The sequence below is a fragment of the Capsicum annuum genome, chromosome 7, assembly GCF_002878395.1.
Source record: "Capsicum annuum cultivar UCD-10X-F1 chromosome 7, UCD10Xv1.1, whole genome shotgun sequence".
NCBI lineage: Eukaryota > Viridiplantae > Streptophyta > Magnoliopsida > Solanales > Solanaceae > Capsicum > Capsicum annuum.
Genome location: NC_061117.1, coordinates 181,526,725 through 181,548,971, shown reverse-complemented (window position 1 = coordinate 181,548,971; position 22,247 = coordinate 181,526,725). Strand labels below are relative to the sequence as shown.

The 22,247-nt window shown below is 32.6% G+C and overlaps 1 protein-coding gene across 1 annotated transcript; it reads right to left on the bottom strand.

Annotated features, from left to right (window-relative positions):
- Positions 1–318: 318 nt before the first annotated feature.
- On the bottom strand, positions 319–8,779 carry LOC107878157 (threonine--tRNA ligase, chloroplastic/mitochondrial 2). The gene is made up of 8 exons (XM_016725069.2): positions 8,303–8,779; positions 6,915–7,061; positions 6,600–6,747; positions 5,346–5,599; positions 4,825–5,202; positions 1,370–1,678; positions 944–1,144; positions 319–697 (listed from the first exon to the last, which is right to left on the bottom strand). The coding sequence occupies exons 1-8, from the start codon at positions 8,642–8,644 to the stop codon at positions 437–439; spliced, it is 2,040 nt and encodes a 679-aa protein (XP_016580555.2). The 5' UTR covers positions 8,645–8,779; the 3' UTR covers positions 319–436.
- Positions 8,780–22,247: the final 13,468 nt, after the last annotated feature.

Genomic DNA, 22,247 nt, shown 5'->3' with positions numbered 1-22,247 from the left:
TAATTACCACTTACATCTGTCTTTATGTACTTTTCTGTTAATTAACATAGATAGTATTAATACTATTTATGTTGATACTGCATTCACATAATCACAGCTAGTTCAGTTCGACCAACAACTTAAGGAGATTTAATGTGTCGTTCTTTTCTTATTAGCTTGTTCCGGAAAGACGACACCTTTTTATATTTGAAACAATTTAGCTCTAAATTCCTATTTTACGCTTGATGACATGCTTTTAGAGTCATATAAATGTTATGACATGCTTTAAGATAGTCGGACACCGTCATATATAATGTCAAAAGAAGTGCAAATAAAAGATTCAATAAGAATTAATGTATTCCTTTATTTTGCTCTCTATTTTCTCTGTGGTTCAGACAATTATGTTTAAAATTATACATAAATGACTCAAAACATTATGATTAAATCATGTCCCTGATCATAACAATGTACGGTTTTCACTAGCAGTCTTTGTTCTGCTGATAAATTCATCAATGGACATGTTCCCTAACTCCCCTGCGAACCTAGACCGAACAGTTACAGTTTGTGTTTCAGCCTCTTTTGGTCCAACTACAGCCATCAATGGGATCTTTTGCGTCTCTGCGTTCCTGATGAGTTTTGGCAGACGCTCGCCGCTGATAACCTCGGCCCGAATACCACTAGCTTTTAGTTTCTTGCCTACTTCATTGCAGTACTGGAGCTGTCAACATAATGCATTCATAAGTCAGTATGAGACACCATATATATCAGCAGAAACAAATTCACAGATAACATACGAAAGCCGCCAGACCAGTTTCAAAATTTACATTGTACAATCAAATAAACCACAAATTATGTTAAAAGGGTGACTGCGGGAGTTGGTGTAAGCAGCAAATTTTGGTCAGGGTAATAAACTAAACATGGCTACATGTCATGGAGAACACGAATTAGTCAAAGTATTGATTACCTGAGCATCATTAACTGGTAAAACTCGAGCTTGGATGGGAGAAAGCCAAAGTGGAAAATCACCAGCATAATTCTCTATGAGAACACCAAAGAAGCGCTCCAATGATCCAAGAACTGCTCTATGGATCATGATAGGCCGCTTTCTTTCTTGATTTGAATCAACATATGTTATGTCAAAGCGCTGGGGTAAATTGAAATCAACCTGTAGAAGTTCATGCGTCAATAAATGATTACAAAGAAGCTAACGAGCTAGGAAAAAGAAAATTTAGAGGAAAAACAGTTTCAAGTTTGCGAGAGGTCAAGACTTGATCAAACTTGATCAGAGTTTTGCAAACAGCGACCAGAGGGACCAACAAGACAAGACAGACAAGAGTGGACACAGAGAGTATACAGGCCAATGAAAAAGGAGACCAAGATCAAAATATGCCTGTATAGTTGAGCATTGCCACTTCCTTCCAAGAGCATCCTCAATTTTCAGATCAATCTTGGGACCGTAGAAGGCCCCACCACCATCATCTATCTGATAGCTCCAACCTTTGTCTTCTAAAGCATCCTTAAGTGCAGATGTTGCTCTTTCCCAAATCTCATCATCTCCAACAGCTTTTTCTGGTCTTGTTGAAAGGTTGACCTCATACTTGTCAAAACCAAATTGCTGTAATATTTCCTCGGTCAGATCTAATACGCCCCTGATTTCATCTTTAATTTGATCCTCTAAACAGAAGATGTGTGCATCATCCTGCAAAATCAATAAAGGGGTATCTTATCACTGTCATGCAAATTGCTATTGCTTAGGAGTTCTGCATGAAAGAACAAACAAAACATTTTATCAGAATCATGTCATAGAATTCAATCTCCCAACTTTTTTTTAGAGGGAGGAAAAGAATACTACTAAGAAGACTGTAATTACAATATACTTTGATGATTATAATTAAACGGAAAAGGCTCAAAAATACCCCTGAACTATTTGAAATAGCTCAAAAATGCCCCTCGTTAGATTTTTGACTCAAAAATACCCCTCCCTCTAACGGAATTCAGAAAATGATCAAAAATTCCCCTGAACTATCTGAAATAGCTCAAAAATACCCCTCTATTAAATATTTGGCTCAAAAATACCCCTCCCCTTAACGAAATTCCACCAAGCATGCCACCTAGATAAAAAAAACTACGTGACTATGCCACATTACCATCCAAATATAAAATGTTAGTATTTTTTAATTATATGACATTCCTTTCTTCTTTATTTTTATTTTTATTTAAAAACGTCAGTGAAACGGACAAAATTTACACGGCTTTTTCATTTTTAATCAAAGTAGACAAACGGTGGTTACCTAATATTTTTTTCTGAAAAAATTTATTAAATGTAACATCGCTATTATCAAATTCCTTTGATCATCTAAAAAACAAGTTTTTTCTTGTTAATAGGGTTAAAAGTGTGAAACCCAACAAAAGAGTCTTATTAAACTAATAAACTCATTAATTATTAGGCCAGTATAAAAGTTAAAATTATGATTTACTCGTAAAAGTAACAAATTTCAAACTAAACTTCAAATTAGTTACTCAAAAGATGTGTTTGGCTTTGCTAGCTTTTACTCAAAATGCTTATGTTAAAATGATTTAATAAATACCTCCTCTAATCTAAAATTAATGAATCTTTAAATGTGACACACATCTTCAAAAAGTTAATGAATGACATAATTAAATAATAATTTATCAATATTAAGTATCATTTTACTTCTTTTCAAACTTGTTCTAAAAATAATAAGATTATTCATCAAAACTGAATTTAGAAAAATGAATTCATTTCGAATGATTAAACAAGTGTTAAAAGGAATTTATTTATTTTGAAAAAGAATTTGCACGTAGTAAATTCAACTCAATTATTAATACATCAACATTTGCTAGCTTAAAAATTAAAATTCTAGCTCCTCCTTCGAGTCAACATCAGATCAAGATCAAGCTGTCCCTCATCCCAAATGACAATACAACAACAACAAACCCAGTGTATTCCCAAACGACAATAACAAGATGAAATTTAGAACTTTTAAAACACTAATGAAAAGGTGAAATCTAGAACTTTTAAAACACTAATGAAGTAATTAGCAAAAGATTGGTTTTTAGGTTTTTCCGTTTCCCTGCTTTGCAAAAAAATAAAAATAAAAATAAAAAAGAAAAGAATGTCATATAATTAAAAAATACTAACATTTTACATGTGGATGGTAATGTGGCATAGTCACATGGTTTTTTTTGATCTAGGTTGCATGCTTGGTGGAATTTCGTTAAAGAGAAGGGTATTTTTGAGCCATTTCAGATAGTTCAGGGGTATTTTTGATCCTTTACCGAATTCCGTTAGAGGGAGGGGTATTTTTGAGCCAAATATTTAACGGAGGGGTATTTTTGAGCCAAAAATCTAACGAGAGGCATTTTTGAGCTATTTCAGATAGTTCAGGGGTATTTTTGAACCTTTTCCGATAATTAAATGATGAAACTAAAATCTCCTACTGCAGTGGAGAAGATTACAAACAGGTAAGAAGTAAAAAGTTGAACAATTTCTCACCACAGAAGAGTACCCTATAAGTCCTTCACATAAGACTGAAGTATCATGTAAGAGATCTAAGTTATCAGGTTAAAAGATGAAACTCAACAGCATCACTAACTCGAATCCTTTTACTTTTTTAGGGGCTCCTCTTGGAAAGTCCTTGGTATAAATAGAGGAGCTAATGGGAGTTGGCTCCAGAGTCAGATTGCAGAATTATGTCCAGAAATTCTGGTAATATATTTTGGGGACAATGAGGAATGTCTGCATTTGGCATAATTCTCAAGAAAGGTGTGATAAGCAAAGAGCAGAAGGCGAAATTTGGGACTGCTGCTGATCGGAAGAGATGAAAGAACATTAAACAATAATGACAAAAACAAAGTACAGAGAGAAAGAATATCAAAGTACTTTGGTCCTTAAGAGGATAGGTGAGTGGTGGAGGCAAAGGAGTACAACGTAGAGATCTTAAGTTCCTATCCGAACTACAAAACCCTATGTGATCTGCTCCAGCCATGGTGTGTAGGATACTAGGCCTATAGTTGTGGGCTGTACTGCTGCCCGTGTAGAATAGGTGAAACAAAGTGTGATCAGAAACCACCCAAAAGAAAAAGAGAAAGAAAATCAAAGTACTCTAAAGAAGTGTCCTCAATTAAAGCAGGCACTTTCGTTGTGTGTACATGTTAATGTGTGCATTTTCCTCTCTCCCTTCTCAGACAGTTCTTGGTATATGATTTGAGGGTGATGGAACTTTTACGGGGCACATTATGGAAGAAATCTCTGGTCCTTCTGATGTCATACACACTACTTCTCCTGGATCTTCTTCCCCTAGGATGCCTAAAGAACAATTTACATGATAAAAAGAAACAAAAACAAATAAATGATTTGCAGTTTTCTTAATTGAGAAACTTTTCATGTTTACCGGAAATACAAAACGTTTCAACTAATAACAAAGACAGATGTTGAGATTCAAGGTGGTAGACTAAACCCCTAAAGAGAGAACAGATTGATTTGTTCAACCAAATTAGTATGTTCTATATGTCCGAGAGAACCCAAAGCAGACCAAGACAAAATCCTAGCCTCCAAGAGGAGAAGACAGATCACTTCTATCAACTATAGCAAGTATGTTGTACTCCACAACGATGAGTTTCTAGGAAATGCATCTTCATTTGTTCATATTAAATGTTGCATAACCCGTAGGTCATCATGGTTAATGAAAGACACATTTTTACCACCTCCCATTCCTTCTCTTTCAGACAACTGATGCAATAATCCCTCCTTTTTAGGGATGCTAATTCTATTCAAGGATACAGATGTTGAGGTAAATAAAGATCTTATGTTTAACAACATACCTGAGTAAAACCTCTTACACGGAAAAGGCCATGCAAGCTTCCAGATAACTCATATCTATACACTGTTCCTAGCTCTGCAACTCTGATTGGAAAATCTCGATAAGAATGTAACTGCCTCTTATATACCAATACATGATAAGGGCAGTTCATTGGCCGAAGCTGAAAAAGCTCTTCCTCAATTTCCATCTGATCAAACATATTCTCTTTGTAGAAGTCCAGATGACCACTAATCTTCCAAAGATCTGCCTTCGCTACATGGGGAGTATAGAGTAAATCGTAGCCCCGCTCCATATGAATCTTTTTCCAAGTATCTTCTATTATGTACCTAATGATAGCCCCCTTGGGATGCCAGAACACTAAACCTCCACCAGCTTCATCCTGCCAGTTTTACAATCAATTTGAGTTTCAATTCATGTAAGCATATGCAACAACGAAAAAGAAGTTATTGAATCTCATTCCATAAAGAAAAGGTATATATACATCATAAGTCTCATAAATGGGTTAATCAAAGAGAGATCTGCCTGTATGGAGAAGAGATCAAGATCTTGGCCAATTCGCCGGTGATCACGCCGCTTAGCTTCTTCTTTGAAATGAAGGTATGCTTTTAATTGGTCCTCATTCTCCCATGCTGTGCCATAAATCCTTTGGAGCATTGGTTTCTTTACATCTCCTCTCCAGTAAGCACCAGCAACAGATTCAAGCTCAATAGCCTTTTTGTTAATCTTTCCTGTAGTTTCAACATGAGGTCCGGCACAAAGATCCCACCATTCATCACCTATACAAAAAGAAAGCATTTGATAATGAGAAAAAGAAAAACATACTTTGTTGTTAAAGCAATAGGTTTACATGGATGCTTCTAGCTTTTGTGCTACATTTTGTCGAATAGTTTTAGCTAGAACAATAAAAGTTTAAACTTAACCTTCTTTTATCTTAGAAGTCTCAATCCCTTCTTAGATTGCTCCTAATCTGTCACTATTTCTGAAATAATGCAGTAACAAAAACAAAAATGATGTTCTAGAGAAGAATAGCTAGTAAATTCTTTAAGTAAGTACACCTATTCTGCATTTTCTGAAGCACTTTTTAATCCAAAAGTATTATTGTAACAACAATTGTTAGCACTAATAACAGCATGTAAGTTTCATTGTTGCACAAATGATGCAGTAAAAATGATGTTCTAGAGAAGAATATCTGCTAAGTTCTTTAAGTAAGTTCACCCATTCTCAACATTTTCTAAAGCACTTTTAATTTAAAAGTATTATACTAACAATAATTTTAGCACTAATAATAGCATGTAAACTTCGTTGTTGCACAGCAAGGACTGATGAGTTGGATCTTGTACCACAAGGGTCGAGACCAGATATCAGTGAGCTGATTTGGCTGACTCTAATCTTCTCGATTCATATTCTCATACTGCAGACCTCTACACAATTGTTTAAACTTCCAGGGTGGGGTATAAGACTTCAATCTCAAGTTCGAGTTAGAGGTAGAAGCTCAGGAAGATCAAAACTAAGATTTTGCAACAAATCAACTATCTAGGGGTCCAGCCAGGCTCAAGTCATCTGGCGTCCAGGTGCAAGATTGAAGATTCAGTTTCCCTCTCCTTTTAGCGCTAACAATAATAATTACAACTGAATTCACAGAATACTATCATTGCACTCTTACAATATCAATATGGTACATCTTTCCACCCACATTGATATTACTGGGTATATTACTGGGTATGTTATTGTTGCCAGTTTCTCAAACTAAACAAAAACAACGAATCAAAGTCTTACCAATATGATATATGGTAATTGGTTCCTCCTGTATGCTCTCTAAAATCTCTATCTTGTAAGGTTCATTGATAGACATTATTCTTCTCTGAGCTTCATCTCGGCTAACTTCTTCTCTAACAAGAGGCAAGTTTCGGCTGATAATTCGATCCTAGAGAAATTTCAGGATGTCAATTCAATAACCAGAAATAATAGCTTCATTGACAAGATCAAACTACCCTTTTATTCCTTTTCAAGGGGAGGGATCGTTGTGGGGAGGCGGGGGGACTAGTAAGGATTAACTTTCTGACAGTAACTGAAAAGCACGAGAAAGCTTACCATTTCCTTCTTAATCCTCTTCAGGTCTCTGTCAGTCAAAGGCTCCATATCAAAATCATAATAAAAACCGTTTTCAATCCAGGGCCCAATTGTCACTTTTGCATTTGGGTAGAGCTTTTGGACCGCCATGGCCATAACATGAGCACACTGCAGCAAGAACACATTGACCCACTCTCAGAATGGACTGAATGGTAATTTATATTACTAAAATCTACAGGTAACTCTTAACTACAAACTCAGGATTCTACATAATGAATGAGTAAAGACACCATTCCTCGCTAAAAACAAGATACGTTGCAACAGACAATACGAACCTCATCTCCAACAACATTAATACCACAAAACAAAAAATTCCCAATCCACAAATGTACAAGGAGAAGACTATCAGTTATAAACTAAACTAATTACTTCAACATAATGGATGTCTTTGGCACAAGAAAATTAGCTTTCTTTGAAAAAAGTATTACTCCCTCAGTTTTAATTTGTTTGTTTGGTTTTGACTTGACACAGAGTTTAAGAAAGTAAAGAAGACTTTTGACCCTTGTGGTCTTAAACATGTCCCATGGAAAATTGAAATTAAAGAGTTGTTAGAAAAGGAAAGAGACATTCTTTTTGAAATGGACTAAAAAGGAAAGTTAGACAAACAAGTTGAAATGGAGTGAGTAGCTTTCTAAACCATTTCATCGTTTATTTACCAATGCTGTGTAGAGTTCAAAGCTAGGTGGCATACAGTAATCTAGAAAGCAGTATAAAAACCGCTATTTGAGTTATATCAGCAGCATTAATATCAACAACAATGTACTAAGCATTGCTTAATTCTGTAATTGTCCCTTTTAGTATTTTCAATTTTAAAGATAATAGAACTGGAAATGATTCTATTTCCGCAATACCCCGAAACCCATCCAATATTAACACACTGTTTGGATGGTGGTTACGTATTGTTTCAAAATGTATCATACTGTATTATACTGTATTTTTTCTAATTTTTTTAAATAACCGTGGTTTCCAGGTCAACTTTTGCGTACCTCGACTAATTCATCGGGATACCTGGCACCTTCCGCCAGCATCAGGTGTAATTCTATCAACCAAGGAGAGGATAGACGGAAATAAATCAACTATTGTTTAATTCTGGGATTTAAACTTGCGGCTTCATGGTTCTCACCCACTTTATTGACCACTAGGCGACACCATTGGGTGCGTATGGCCTTAATGAATGCAACTCGTTTAAAACTTCCAATAAAAGTAGGGTAAGCGGTAGAGCAAATGACAGATTTAACATACAATAAAATTAAAGTAACAATCAAAACAAAATGGTATTTCACGAAGAATAGAATAGAATGAAAAAAAAAAAAATAGGTAACAAGCATCGCAAGGTGGTGTAACATTACCGTGTGTCGAATTCGAAGGAGTCCATCGGATGACTCATTAGTAGGCAGAACAATTTTGTCAATTGAAGAAGCACCAGTATTGGTATTCGTCTGGGCGGAGGCAGCAGGAGGAGCTGCTTCTTGGACGGCATGGGTGGAGAAAGAATTGCGACATCTCAGCAAAAACTTGTTGGTAGTAGCGTTGTTATAGGAAGGGTAAAGAAGAAAAAGAGTGCTAATTTGTCGAATTGGGGAGAAAGGAAAGGCGTTTTTGAGAGGAGAAAGGGGTTTAGAGGAAGTGAAGAGGGGTTGTGAAGATAGTGATAAAGCCATTGTTTTCCCAAGAGTCCCAAAGGACTTCATTTTGAGGTTTTTGACTCCTTTTTGGCTAAGGATCTCTGCTGTCCGGGTTTTGATTTTTGTGGTGGAGCTTTAGTTTTGTTTCCTCCTATTTCACTTGCCACTTCCATTTTTACAACGGCTAAGCAGTCTAATTACAAAAAATACATCATTTCACCTCTTATTTTCATAATTTACTTTAATTCTGAACTACACGGATAATTATATAATTCCTTAATAACTTTTAAAAGAATTTTATATCACCTCAAAAATATTATACCACTCTCACTACAGAAAATACAATACACACGCACCACGTTTGAGCCACGTCAGCATCACGTAAATAATTTTTTTTAAATTATTATAAAAGCAATGAAATAAGCCATATAAAAAAGTATTTATATATTTATATATAATATGAGTTTATTTAGAAATTTAATCGTGGTTTATATTCTCCTAGTAATTTTAGTATCTAGAATTTAAATCTTTCATTAGGTGTTAAGGAAATATATTTATAATTTATGCACCAAGTGGCATAAAAAATTAAACAGTTTTAAATAATATAAATTTTTAATTATTTTGATTTACTATATTTTTTCTTCTATTTCAATTTAAGTGACATCGATATAATTTTGACAGTCAAACAAATATCATGATTGAAGTAGTGAAGCAGACATGTCTTAAATGGTTCATAATAACTTATTAGAAGTGATATAGCAAAATTGCTATAAAAAATACTTGTGAAAATAATTTAAGTGAACCACATATAAGATGTCAAGTTAATTTAAAACATCAAGAGTTAATTTTTTATTTTATGTCTATTTTATTTTTTATTAAATATTATTATTTTTTTAACACTTAGATGACCTATAATAATTAATTAGAAGTGATATAATAAAATTACGGTTGAAACAGCTGCAACAGACATGTCCTAAATGTCTATTTTACCTTTATATTAAATATTATTAATTTTCTAATATGTAAATAATATATAATAATTAATTAGGAGTGATATAGTAAAATCATGGAGCAAGCAGTAGTCGGCAAGCATGTCGACCACTGAAATGAAAAAAATAGTTAAAAAATTAAAATTTAATTTCCTTGTTTACATATTTTATTATTCATTTAGTTGTACCTAATAAAAATGGATATTTTGGTCATTCAGATCTTAGCTCGTAACTATGTATTTAATTTTTTGTTTGAATCTTATCATTTAGTAGTTGTTTGGTCATGAAAATTACTTTTTTCGGAGTTGGAGTTGGAGTTGTGTTTGGCCATGTCTCTTTGAAATATTTTTTTTAGACTTTTGAAAAATCTGTTTTAAATATGATTTTATGCCCTAAACTTTTAAAAATTATCAAAATCACTCAACTACTAATTTACCTACTAACATACAGCCAAAATGTTGAGAAAATAATTTATATGTCTTCAATTGATAAAATAATTAACAACAAAATAATTATTATGATTGTTATTCTTCTAAAATTTGAATAAAAATATCATAAGCACGAGCTAAATAAGTTTATCTAACCATAATTGATTGAATAGAGTAAATATATTTTGATAAATATGATTGATGGATATAAATATATTTTATATATTCTTAAATTTGTTGATGAAAATTCTTAATTACTTTCACTTGAATTGATTATTTTATTGAATTTGGTCTTTTTAAAAAAAATTACGATGAATTATTTCTGAATAGATTTGTGTTAATTTTTTGCTTTTTCTTTATTGATGATATTGATTTTCCTTGAATATTATTGTATCGTAAATATGAATCGTTACGTTATGTTTGATATGCGACTTAGCCATTATATGACATATACAGAAAATTAGATGACAAAAAAAATATTAAATTTCTCACTTTTAAATAACATAATGTACTAGGCCTTATATTTCTATAATATAGTTAATTCAAAACAAAGTTGATATATTTCCGACATATATTGTCATTTATTATTTTTTACTTCACATTAATAAATTTTCGTTAAAAGAAAAAAAAGAGATTAGAATATCTATAACAATTAAAAATGATGTTGTACCATAGAAAACAAATAATAATTTTTTTCTTGGTGGTTGGTTGTAGTTATAAGGGGTGTTTGAGTAAAAAATTAAAGATTGGAATTATATCTAATAATAATGAAAGTTAGAAATGGAGTGGAAAATTGTGAAAATAACAAAAAAGTTGTTTTCACCTTTTGGAATCCAACTCCAGAATAATTTTTTGAATTTTCATGGTCAAACATCACAATTTTCGGAAAAGTGAAAAAAGTAAAAAAAACAATTCGAAAAAGGGAGAAAAATTTATGGCCAAACGGGTCCTTAGATCTCAGTAGGTGTACTATTTTCATACATTCTTTTTGATATAGATATTACTATTGCAAAGTACTTCATCCACCCATTTTTAATTTATAATTCTTTATATATTTTATCCTTGTTATTAAATATTACTTATAATCTAATACTTAAATGACTTATAATAACTATTTAGAAGTGATATAATAAAATTACTATAAAAGTATTTGTGAAAAAAATTTAAGTGGACCCCATATAAGTTCTCAAGTTAATTTAAAACATCAATGGTTAACTAATTAGAAGCGATACAGTAAAATTACTATAAAAAGTACTTGTGAAAAAATTTTTAGTGGATCAAATATAAGTCGTCAAGTTAATTTAAAACATCAAGAGTTAACTTATAATTTTGTGTCTATTTTACCTTTTTTATGAAATATGATCAATTTTTAATGCTTAGATGATCTATAATAATTAATTAGGGGTGATATAATAAAATCACGATTGAAGCAGTTGAAACAGACATGTCATGAATGTTTATTATACTTTTTTAATTAAATACTATTAATTTTTTCATACGTAAATAACTTATAATAATTAATTAGGGATGATATAATAAAATCATGGTAGAAACAGTTGAAGCAGACATGTCATAAATATTTATTTACTTTTTTTAATTAAATATTATTAATTTTCTAATATGTAAATGACTTATAATAATTAATTAAGGATGATATGGTAAAATCACGGTTGAAACAGCTAAATCAGACGTGTCATAAATATCTACTTTACTTTTTAAATTAAATATTATTAACTTTTTAATACATAAATAATTTATAATAATTAATTAAGAATGATATAGTAAAATCATGATTGAAGCTGCTGAAGTAGACATGTCGTCCATAAGTTGCCTGCTTCAGCAGCTTAATTGTCACATATATATTAGTAATAGATAATATATATATATATATATATATTAAGGAAAAAAATCCTATACTCTCTTCTTCATCCCTCACCCACCCACCCACGCACCCACGCTTTCATCATCTTCAAGCCCCCTAACCTACCCCACCCAAAGCCCAATCTTTCTTCTTTTTTCATATCTGCTTCTTCTTTTTTCACATCCGTAAACACTCCCTCCCAGGCCCCTACCCCCCACCCTCCACCTCCCTTCATTCTTTCTTTTTCAACTCTTTTCTTTTTTTTCTTTTCGATTCTATATTTAAATATTTGAAATTTGATTCTTGAAAAATTACAATTGTCATGTCAAAGAATTTCATTTTGTGGGTAAACAGAATTAGTGATAAAAATATGATGTTAAATTTTTTTGTCAAATTCGACTGTTATATTTTAAAGAATTTTTTTATTTGGTTGAAGTGTCTTTTTGTGTTTTTTTCTTCTTCAATTCAGTTTCAATATGAATTGTATCAATATTTTTCATATAGGTATTTTAAACAAGAATTCAATAACTTTGAAATTAATTTAGTTATTGAGAAAAATTGATTTTAATGGAATAGATTGAATTTGTTTACAGATTTTCTGTGAGAAGTTGAACTTATTACTAAAATTTACATGAAAAAATATTTTTGATGTGCATTTTGATTAAGCTGATTGATAATATTGGTGAGGAAAAATGGAGAAATGGAAGAAGGGTGGCGAGGTGTCAGGAAGAGGGGTGATGGGGTGTGAGGAAGATGGTGTAAGGGAAGGTTGAGTGGCTGAAAACTAAAATGTGGGCTCCACTTATTTTTTTCAGTTCTTTTGTCCATTACGTGCTGAGGTTTTTAATATTTTCCATGTCAACAATTCGGGTGGTGTAAAATTCACTTGAAAGTAGTTTAGGGTGGTAAATAACTATCTATAAAGTTTAAGTGCTAAAGTAAGTTTTGTGGACAAGTTCAAAGGTGTTTTGATGTATTTTCTCATTTAATTACTATCTATTTCATTTTGTCAAACGAAATAAGCCAAAAAGTAGACTTACACACTTTGTCTATTTTTACTTATTTATAATGAGCATGGTATGATATGATTTGGTATTTAAAAAGAGTAAAGAAATTAAAATTATCTTAAACTATATTCGAAAAACCCACACACCCAAACTAATATTATTTTACTGGTACAAATCTGTATGTTTCTATACAATGTAGTTCAACACCTTTAAACACAAGTTTAAATGAATATTCCAATGAACTATCAAAATAAAGTGTTTATCAACTTTTAAGAAATAAAGATGAAACAGAAATTTAAGAACCAAGTCCACTGAATTCACGGTGTGTCCTTAAGAAATTTATTCCCTTCTAGTATCCGAGGTTATGAAATCTTTCCTCCTAGGATAAAATGGTTCACTTTTTGAGAATAGCGGTACCTCAAACTTTTAGAAACTTCGGACACACTCAACGAATTGATGATCACACAAGACTTTTAGAAGAAGAAGAAGATTGTTTTCAACTCAAAATTCGTACCTATACCTGAGGAAAATTTCAGATATTTATAGTTATTAAGTGCCTCTTCGGAAAGAAAACAATGGTTCATGAACAGAGACAACTTTTTCTGAAAGGTTAGCTATTTACGCTCGATTTGCGCTGGACCTGCAGCCGCAGGTCACATTTAGCCTATTCCAGTGGCTTCTGCATTGGACCTGCGCTAGGCAAAGCCAGCCTGCGCCCGACCTGCGCGCGCAGGTCGCACCTTTTCCAAAATAGTGTGTCTCTTTCTCGAAGGGTTGCATCCCTTCGAGGTGCGTTACGTATGTGCTAGTATTACGTTCGAAATGCGTCTGCAAATGGAGAAAAACATTTCCATTGAATTTTTGGATTAAACTTTCACTTGTTTCCAAGTTTCAAATAAATGTTGTCCAAAAGATTAATCTCTCGATCATTTGACAAATCTAAATCTGAAGCCGAAGTTGAGCCGAGAGAGCGATAACCATGACTGAGTGAGGCATCTTTTTATTCTTGCCTCACTATCCACTTGAAGGAGTATTTCTCAATAAAAACATAAGAAAGTTCCTTTCTCCCACCAATGTGGAAAAACTTGACTTTCTTAAGTGAAACTCCACTTTTCCTTCAATTCATTCCATCCATTTTTCATTTACACATCAACTTAGAACCCAACAATCCCCCACATGAATGGGGAATGACTATCGTATCAAGAAATTTATAGAAAAGTGTGTGATCAACAAGCAAAGACTGATTGCATCGGGATAAGTAGATTTTCCTTTGAACTTTCCGTAGTGAACATGCATCGGATGCACTCGGCTAATCAGTAGATTTGATATCTTTGAAACATCAAACTTTAATGTATAGCTAGACAACACAAGTCACACAACCAGCCTTTTATCATTTATGATTCTTATAATCTTATTCGTTTTAAGCATGAACACGTCCTGGATTCATCAGACCTTAGAGAATAGGCCTTTACTAACGTTCTCCTTGGAGGGGCTTCCACTTTACTCTCATATAGCTGATTCCTAAATGTTTAATCCTATAGATCAAACTATTTGGTCAAATCTACCAAACTTAGAAACCATTAAAAAGTTTCAAACCATAAGCCTTATCCTTGTTTTCTGAATATTGTCTTCATTATGAGAATGAGTTGAGTACTTTGACAATGTTGAATCGTTAGTCACAAATTTGTTTAATCTTCTTGAACCTAGATCTTGGAATCTCCAGTCTGCTAGGTAGAGTTACCGCCATGCTGACTTATCCTAGGCAGTAAACCCATTTCCTTTGATGTTCTCTCAACTCTCCCTAGATAGGCCTTTTGTAAGTAAATCCAACACATTATCCTTTGACTTCAAATAGTCAATAGTAATAATTCCACTAGAGAGTAGTCCTCTAATGATATTATGTCTCCATCTTATATAATGAGATTTACCATTGTACATCGTGCTCCTTGCCTTACCTATTGTCGCTTGACTATCACATGTATATATACTGGTGCCAAAGGTTTGGGCCAATAAGGAAAATATTTCAAAATTTTTTGAAGCCATTCAGCTTCTTCACTGACTTTATCTAATGCGATAAAATTCATATTTCATTATAGAGCGGGCAATAAATATTTGCTTGAACGATTTCCAAGAGACTGCTCCTCCACCTAAAGTAAATACATATCCACTTATGGATTTTACTTCATTCGATCTGGTGATCCAATTTGTATCACTATATCCTTCAATTACCGCCGGATGTTTATTACAATGCAAAGCATAGTCTTGAGTATGTTTTAGATATTCCAAGACTTTTTTCATCGCCATCAAATAAGTTTGATTGGGATTACTTGTGCACAGACTCAATTTACTAATTGTACAAGCTATATCTGGTCGCGTACAATTCGTGATATACATCAAACTTCTCAACACTCTTACGTAGTCCAACTGTGAGTCACTATCTCCTTCATTCTTTTGAAATACAAAGCTGACGTCTAATGGAGTCTTGGCAATACCAAAATCCAAATACTTGAATTTGTCAAGTACCTTTTCAATAGACTGTGACAATGCCAACCCTTGTGGAGTTTAATTGATTCTTATCCCTAAGATCACATCCGCAACTCTAAGGTATTTCATATCATACTTGCTTTTAAATATCTATTTCATGGTATTTATATTAGAAATATCTCTACTGATGATCAACATATCATCCACATACAAACAAACAATGACCTTGTGATTTGGAGTGTCTTTAATGTAAACACATTTATTACATTTAGTTATCTTAAAGCTGTTTGCCAACATGGTTTGATCAAACTTTGCATGCCACTGTTTGGGTGCTTTTTTTAGTCCATAAAGTTACTTAATAAGTTTGCACACTCTCTTTTCTTTATCGGGAACCACAAAACCCTCGAGTTGTTCCATGTAAATTTCTTTCTCCAATTTTCTATTTAAGAATGTTGTTTTCACATTCATTTGATAAATTTCAAGACCATATACAGTCGCTAAGGTAACTAACATTCAAATGGATGTTATCCTTGTTACAGGCAGAGTATGTATCAAAATAATTAACTCCTTCTTTTTGCTTAAAGCTTTTTACTATAAGTCTTGCCTTGTATTTGTCAATAGTGCATAAACTTTCATTTGCCTTTTGAAGATCCATTTAGAACCTAAAGGTTTATTTCCTGGAGGAAGATCAACCAATTTCAAAGTGTGGTTGCTCAAGATTGAATCAATCTCACTATTGACTGCTTCTTTCCAAAATGATGCATCTGAAGACGACATTATTTCTTCAAACATTTGAGACTCATTTTCAAGAAGAAATGTCACAAAATCTAGTTTTAAAGGAAGTTGACGTTCTTTGACATGTACTTCACTTTGGATTCTCATCATTTTATACATTCTCATTTAGTTCATCACAAGGTCGTTTAGACCCTTCACTAGACTGCTCATGTCCAGTTTTATACGAATAAATATGTTCAAAAAACTCAGTATTATCTGATTCAATTATCGTATTTTCATTGATATCCGATTGTTTAGATTTATGAACCAAAAATCGACATGCTTTACTGCTTTTATCATATCCAATGAACATGCAGTCCACAATCTTAGGTCTTATTCTTACCCTTTTAGGTATAGGAACTTGGACTTTTACTAGACACCCGACACTTTAAAGTATTTTAAGTTAGGTTTCCTTCCTTTTCATTTTTCATATGGAATTAAAAGTGTCTTACTATGGGGCACTCTATTGATATTCGGTTAACTGTAAGGATAGCTCCCCCCATAAATTTTACGTAAATCAGAACTTATAAGTAAGACATTCATCATTTCCTTTACTATTCGATTTTTCCTTTTCGCAATCCCATTTGATTGAGGAGAATACGAGGCAATAGTTTGATGGAGAATTCCATTTTCTACACATATCTCTACAAAAGGAGATTCATATTCTCCACCCCTATCACTTCTAATCATTTTGATCTTTTTCTCTAATTGATTTTTAATTTCTATTTTGTATTGCCTAAATACGTCTATTGCTCCATCCGTACTATTTAGCAAATAAACATAACAATACCTAGTACAATCGTCAATAAAAGTTATAAAATACTTTTTCCTACCACGAGATGGTGTTGAATTCTTATCATAAATGTCTGTGTGGATTAAGTCTAAGGGATTGAAATTCCTTTCAACGAACTTGTACGGATGCTTAGCATACTTTGATTTCACACACGTTTGACACTTTGATTTATTGCACTTAAAATTTGGCAAAACCTCTAAGTTAATCAGTTCTTGCAAAGTTTTGTAATTGACAAGTCCTAATCATTTATGCCACAATTCATTAGACTTAGCAAGTAAGAGGAATTAGAAATTTTATTAATCTCCACAGTCATTGATCTTGATCAGGCCTTTGGTGAGGCAACCTTTTTCTACATACATTCTCCTTTGCTAATTACAACCTTATACGAAACAAATACACATTTGAATCCATTTTTGGTTAGAAGTGATATAGAAACCATGTTCTTTCTCAACTCCGGTACATGAAGGACATTATAGAGTATCAACACTTTGGCTGATGTCATCTTCAAGAAATTTTTTCCCATTTCTTTGACCTTAGTTATTGCGGAGTTAGCCATATAAATCTTCTCCTCATCTTGAGCCAGACCATATGAAGTAAAAAACTCATTGTTGGCACAGACATGACGAGTGGCACCAGAATCAATCCACTACTTTCTTAGATTACCCACCAAGTTGCATTCTGAAAGCATAATGTATAAATCATCCACTTTATTTTTGGATTCAGCCATGTTGGCTTGATCTTTCTTCTTGTATTTCTTATGGGCCCGACAATCTATGGACTTATGGCCAGCCTTGCTACAATTAAAGCAATTCCCTTTGAATTTCTTCTTTAAAGGATTGCTTTGTTGTTCGGATACTTTCTTTCATTTCTTTGAGTTGTCAGGGTCATCTTTCATAATGTTATCACTACTGATTGCGGAATTCCCTTTTGAACTCTTCTCGACTGCTTTGTTATCTTTTTTAATACGTAACCTCACAATGAGGCTTCCACTAACATCTCCTTCCTTTTATGCTTCAAGTAGTTTTTAAAATCCTTTTACAAAGGTGGTAATTTTTTTTATTATAGCCGCTACTTGGAAAGCCTCATTCACAATCAAACCTACATCAAAGGTCATATGACTATTAAGAACACACTTAACATGTTCAAATAACGTATTTACTATATTTATACCTTCTGTAAGGAGATCATGGATGATTACGTGCAATTTTTGCACTTGAGAGACGATAGTGTTACTGTCAATCATCTTGAAGTCAAGAAATTTTGCAACAAAGAACTTTTTAGTTCTTGCATCCTTAGTTTTATATTTTTGTTACAAAGCATCCCACAATTCTTTTGAGGTCTTCATACCGTTGTATACATTGTAAAGGTCATCTTGAAGGCCATTCATTATATAATTCTTACATAAGAAGTTTGAGTGTTTCCATGCCTCCATTACAATAAACCGCTCCTTGTTCGGTGTTTCTTAGGGTAATTCTAGAGCATTTTCAAAGATGAAACTTTGAAGACGTAAAGTTATCAAATAGAAGAATATCTTTTGCTACTAACATTTGAAATCTACACCCGAAAACTTTTTGGGTTGCTCCGCAGGTGTCATTGTGGGTGCAACACTTGTGCATCTTGTTGTAGTAACAATTGCTGCTGCTACACTTTTCGTTCCATAATTTGCATGACTTTCAGGATTCATTTTGCTGTAACAAAAAGACAACCAACTTAGTATGTCAGAATATTAATTATAAAATTGTAAAAACTTTAAACACCAACTTGTTTCTAGTTTAACGATAAAATTTTTGTGTTCTTCCAATCGTCAACCGAATGAATTTTAACTGGTGACGACGGTTTTATATCTTCAAATTACTAATAAGTTCAATAAGCTTTAATCTTCAGAAACCAAACAGTGCAGATTAGTTTAAATTCCTTAAGATTGTTATTTTACAGGTACAAATCTGTATGTTTCTATACAAACTTTAACACTAAGTTCAAGAATAATTTTCAAGAACTAAAATTAAGTTCAACAGCTTCAAACACAAGTTCAAATGAATATTCAAATGAACTATCAAATTAAAGTATTTATCAACTTTTAAGAAATAAAGATGTAGCAAAAATTTAAGAACCAAGTCCACCGACTTCCCTGTGTATCCTTAAGAAATTTATTTTCCTCAAGTACCTGAGGTTATGAAATCTTTCCTCCTAGATAAAATGGCCCACTTTATGAAAGTAGAGGTTTTTCAAACTTTCAGAAACTTTGAACACACTCAATGATTTGATGATCACAAGATAGTTTTAGAAGAAGAAAAAAATTATTTTTAACTCAAAATTCATACCTATATCAGAGGAAAAGTTCAGGTATTCATAGAAATTACGTATCTCTTCGGAAGGAAAATAATGATTTATGGAAAGAGACAACTTTTTCTGAAATGTTAGCTACCTACGCCTGATCCGCGCTGGACCTACGACCACAGGTCGCATTTAGCCTATTCCTATTACGTCTGCACTGGACCTGTGACAGGTCTACGCCCGACCTGTATGCACAGGCTGCACCTTTTCTAAAATAGTGTGTCTTTTTCTCGAAGGATTGTGTCCCTTCGAGGTGCATTTTGTATGCGCTAGCATTATGCCCGAATACATCCGCAAATAAAGAAAAACATTTTAATTGGATTTTTGGATTAAAATTTCACTTGTTTCTAAGTTTTAAATAAATTTTGTCCAAAAAATTGATCTCTCGATTGATCATTTGACAAATCCAAATCCAAAGTCGAGCCGAGCGAGCGACGACAACGGTGATGCATATCTTTATTCTTGCCTCAATATCCATTTGAAGGAGCATTTCTCAATAAAAACACAAGATATTCCTTTCTCCCACCAGTATGGGAGAACTTGACATTCTTAAGTGAACCTCTATTTTCTCTCCAATTTATTCCCTCAATTTTCCATTTACACATCAACTTAGAACCCAAAAACTAACAAGAGGACTTAAAAAGAAATTAAAAATAGGCATCTAAAAAGAAAAAGGCCAACAATACTCTTTAACCCCCTCCCCTCCCACTCTCTCTCTCTTTCATGCCATCTTTAAGCCTTTTTCTATTTTTATTCTCTCCATCTTCATTTTTTCTTTATTTTTATTAATTACAACCACTCCTCCCTTTCTATGGTTGATGGAAAAATAATTTTTCATGGTAGTTTTCAGAGAGAAAAACAAAAAAGATTGAGGGGTGGACTCAACGCTGGTTGAAATTTTTTTCGATGAGACTTTTGAGATTGATCTTATTGATCTCACCTTCAAAATCATCAAGTTGAGCATCAAATTTTTAATTTATTTTATATTTCTGTTCTTTCTCTATAAAAGTTTGTGTGTTTTGCTCAAAATTCAATCTTTTAATACATTTTTGTAGATCTATCTTCTCTATTTAAAAATCATCTTTTGATTTTACTCAAAATCAATAATAGAATATTGAAATTGCTCAAAATCTATTTTGGTATTTGATGATGGGTAACACAATTAGGTGATGATCGTGTCGCAAATTTTGATATTGGATAGCAAAGACGATTAAATTGGATGAAGTTATTGCTTGATTGTGTTGATTTTATATCAATAATAGAAGAGAAGAAGAAGAAGATGATGATGATGGTGATAATGGTGATGACATTATGGTGGTTCTTCTTTAGAACCACCATGGAAATTCAGCTTCAGGTGAAAAAAAAGATAAGAAGATGAAGGCAAAAATGGTTGAAAAAAAGTGAAAAAGTTCAATTATATTTGTGGCTTGGACTTATCTGGTTGGCGGGTGTAAATCACGTACGGGTATGCGACTGGCTTTGATTATTTGAGGGGGCTATTAAATTTAATTTTAATAAGAACATGTGTGTAATAGGTCGTCACATTAGTTTAGGTGTGGAATTGACTTTTCGATTATAGTTTAAGGTGGTTGTGATGGATTTTTTCATTTAAAAACAACTTTTTTGATATTCAGTTATTAAAAATACTATATCATTACCATACCATATCAATTTGATATGGTTCGGTATCTTGAATTTTGATTATGTATTTTACGGTATAATATTCGACTATATATATATATATATCATATAATAGAGTATTATGAACTTGAATTTTTAAAATATGTTTCAATTTATCGTACTAACACATTACACATGTAGAAGTATATGTATATTCAAAAGAAAGTACAAACAACTCTCTTTGTTAAATCAATTACAAAAAAAATGAAAAATTCAATCAAGATAGAGTAGTCAAAGTTCCAACATCTAAACATTTAGTGTTATATGTATATATATATGTTATTTATGTAAGTATATACTTTTTGCATATTATTTATAAATATCGAATATCAAAAAGTTTTAAAATATATACCATACCAAATAACATAATATCAGAATCACGATATCAAAAATTTTAATTTGGTATAGTAATCAAGCATATACCATACCATGTCTGCCCCTAGCTATGCGGATTTTAGCCTTTAAGAATAGATAAAGGTATAGGTAGAGGTACGATGAAATATTGAGGAGAGGCGATTAGATATGATATGATGCTTATTGAGGGTACGACTTTAGAGAGGAGGTTATGGAGAACAGTACGACACAAATTAAGATACAGGGTTAGTTAGGTAAATGAAAGTTATCTCATTTATTCTTTCATATTATTAGTCTTATTACTTTGAGAGTTTCTTGTTATTCCAATGTTACTGCTTAATGTTTCTTGTACTTTAATAATCGTATTATTCTATAGAAGTTATTGTTCTTTTTAGTATATTCTATCACGATTTCTTTTGTATTTGTCCTGATTTATCCTCTCTGGTTATTTTCTTCTTCTTTTTTCCAAACTACTTTACAACACTTTTACTAGAGTCAAAGATTCTATTCGAATAGACTCTCTACCTCTCAAGGTAATGGTGATGTCTACATACAACTATAGAATTCTAAAGTACATTGAAGAAAATTAAAATATATTATTTATGATTAAGGAGCCAAGTACAAGCTCCTACCTATAGGAGTTGAATACAATGTAGTTGTAGAGCCCTAAACTACTTACAAGAGTCCTAGATAAGTCAATATTGAAGACTTAGAGTTGCAACACTAGGTGACTACATATACAAGTAGATGTTTACTACTACTATAATACCTAAACAATTATAGAGGCAAAGCATAGACTAACTCTAATTCTTCCAACTCTAATAGAATTAGCTAATGTACACTCTTCTTATCTTCTGCTTGATTATTATCTTTAACACTTCCCCTTAAGCTAGTGAGTGGTGGAACACTCACTCCTAGCTTGCTTTTGAAATCAGCAAACACCTACTTTACTAAGGCCTTTGTAT

What these genes read in the sequence shown, in the direction of transcription:
- LOC107878157 (XM_016725069.2), bottom strand. Translation starts at nt 8,644, where the DNA reads ATGAAGTCCTTTGGGACTCTTGGGAAAACAATGGCTTTATCACTATCT. An exon ending in AGAGGATTAAGAAGGAAATG is followed by an intron (nt 6,748 to 6,914) that starts GTAAGCTTTCTC and finishes AAATTTCTCTAG; the next exon opens with GATCGAATTATCAGCCGAAA. An exon ending in TACCAGTTAATGATGCTCAG is followed by an intron (nt 698 to 943) that starts GTAATCAATACT and finishes TTATGTTGACAG; the next exon opens with CTCCAGTACTGCAATGAAGT.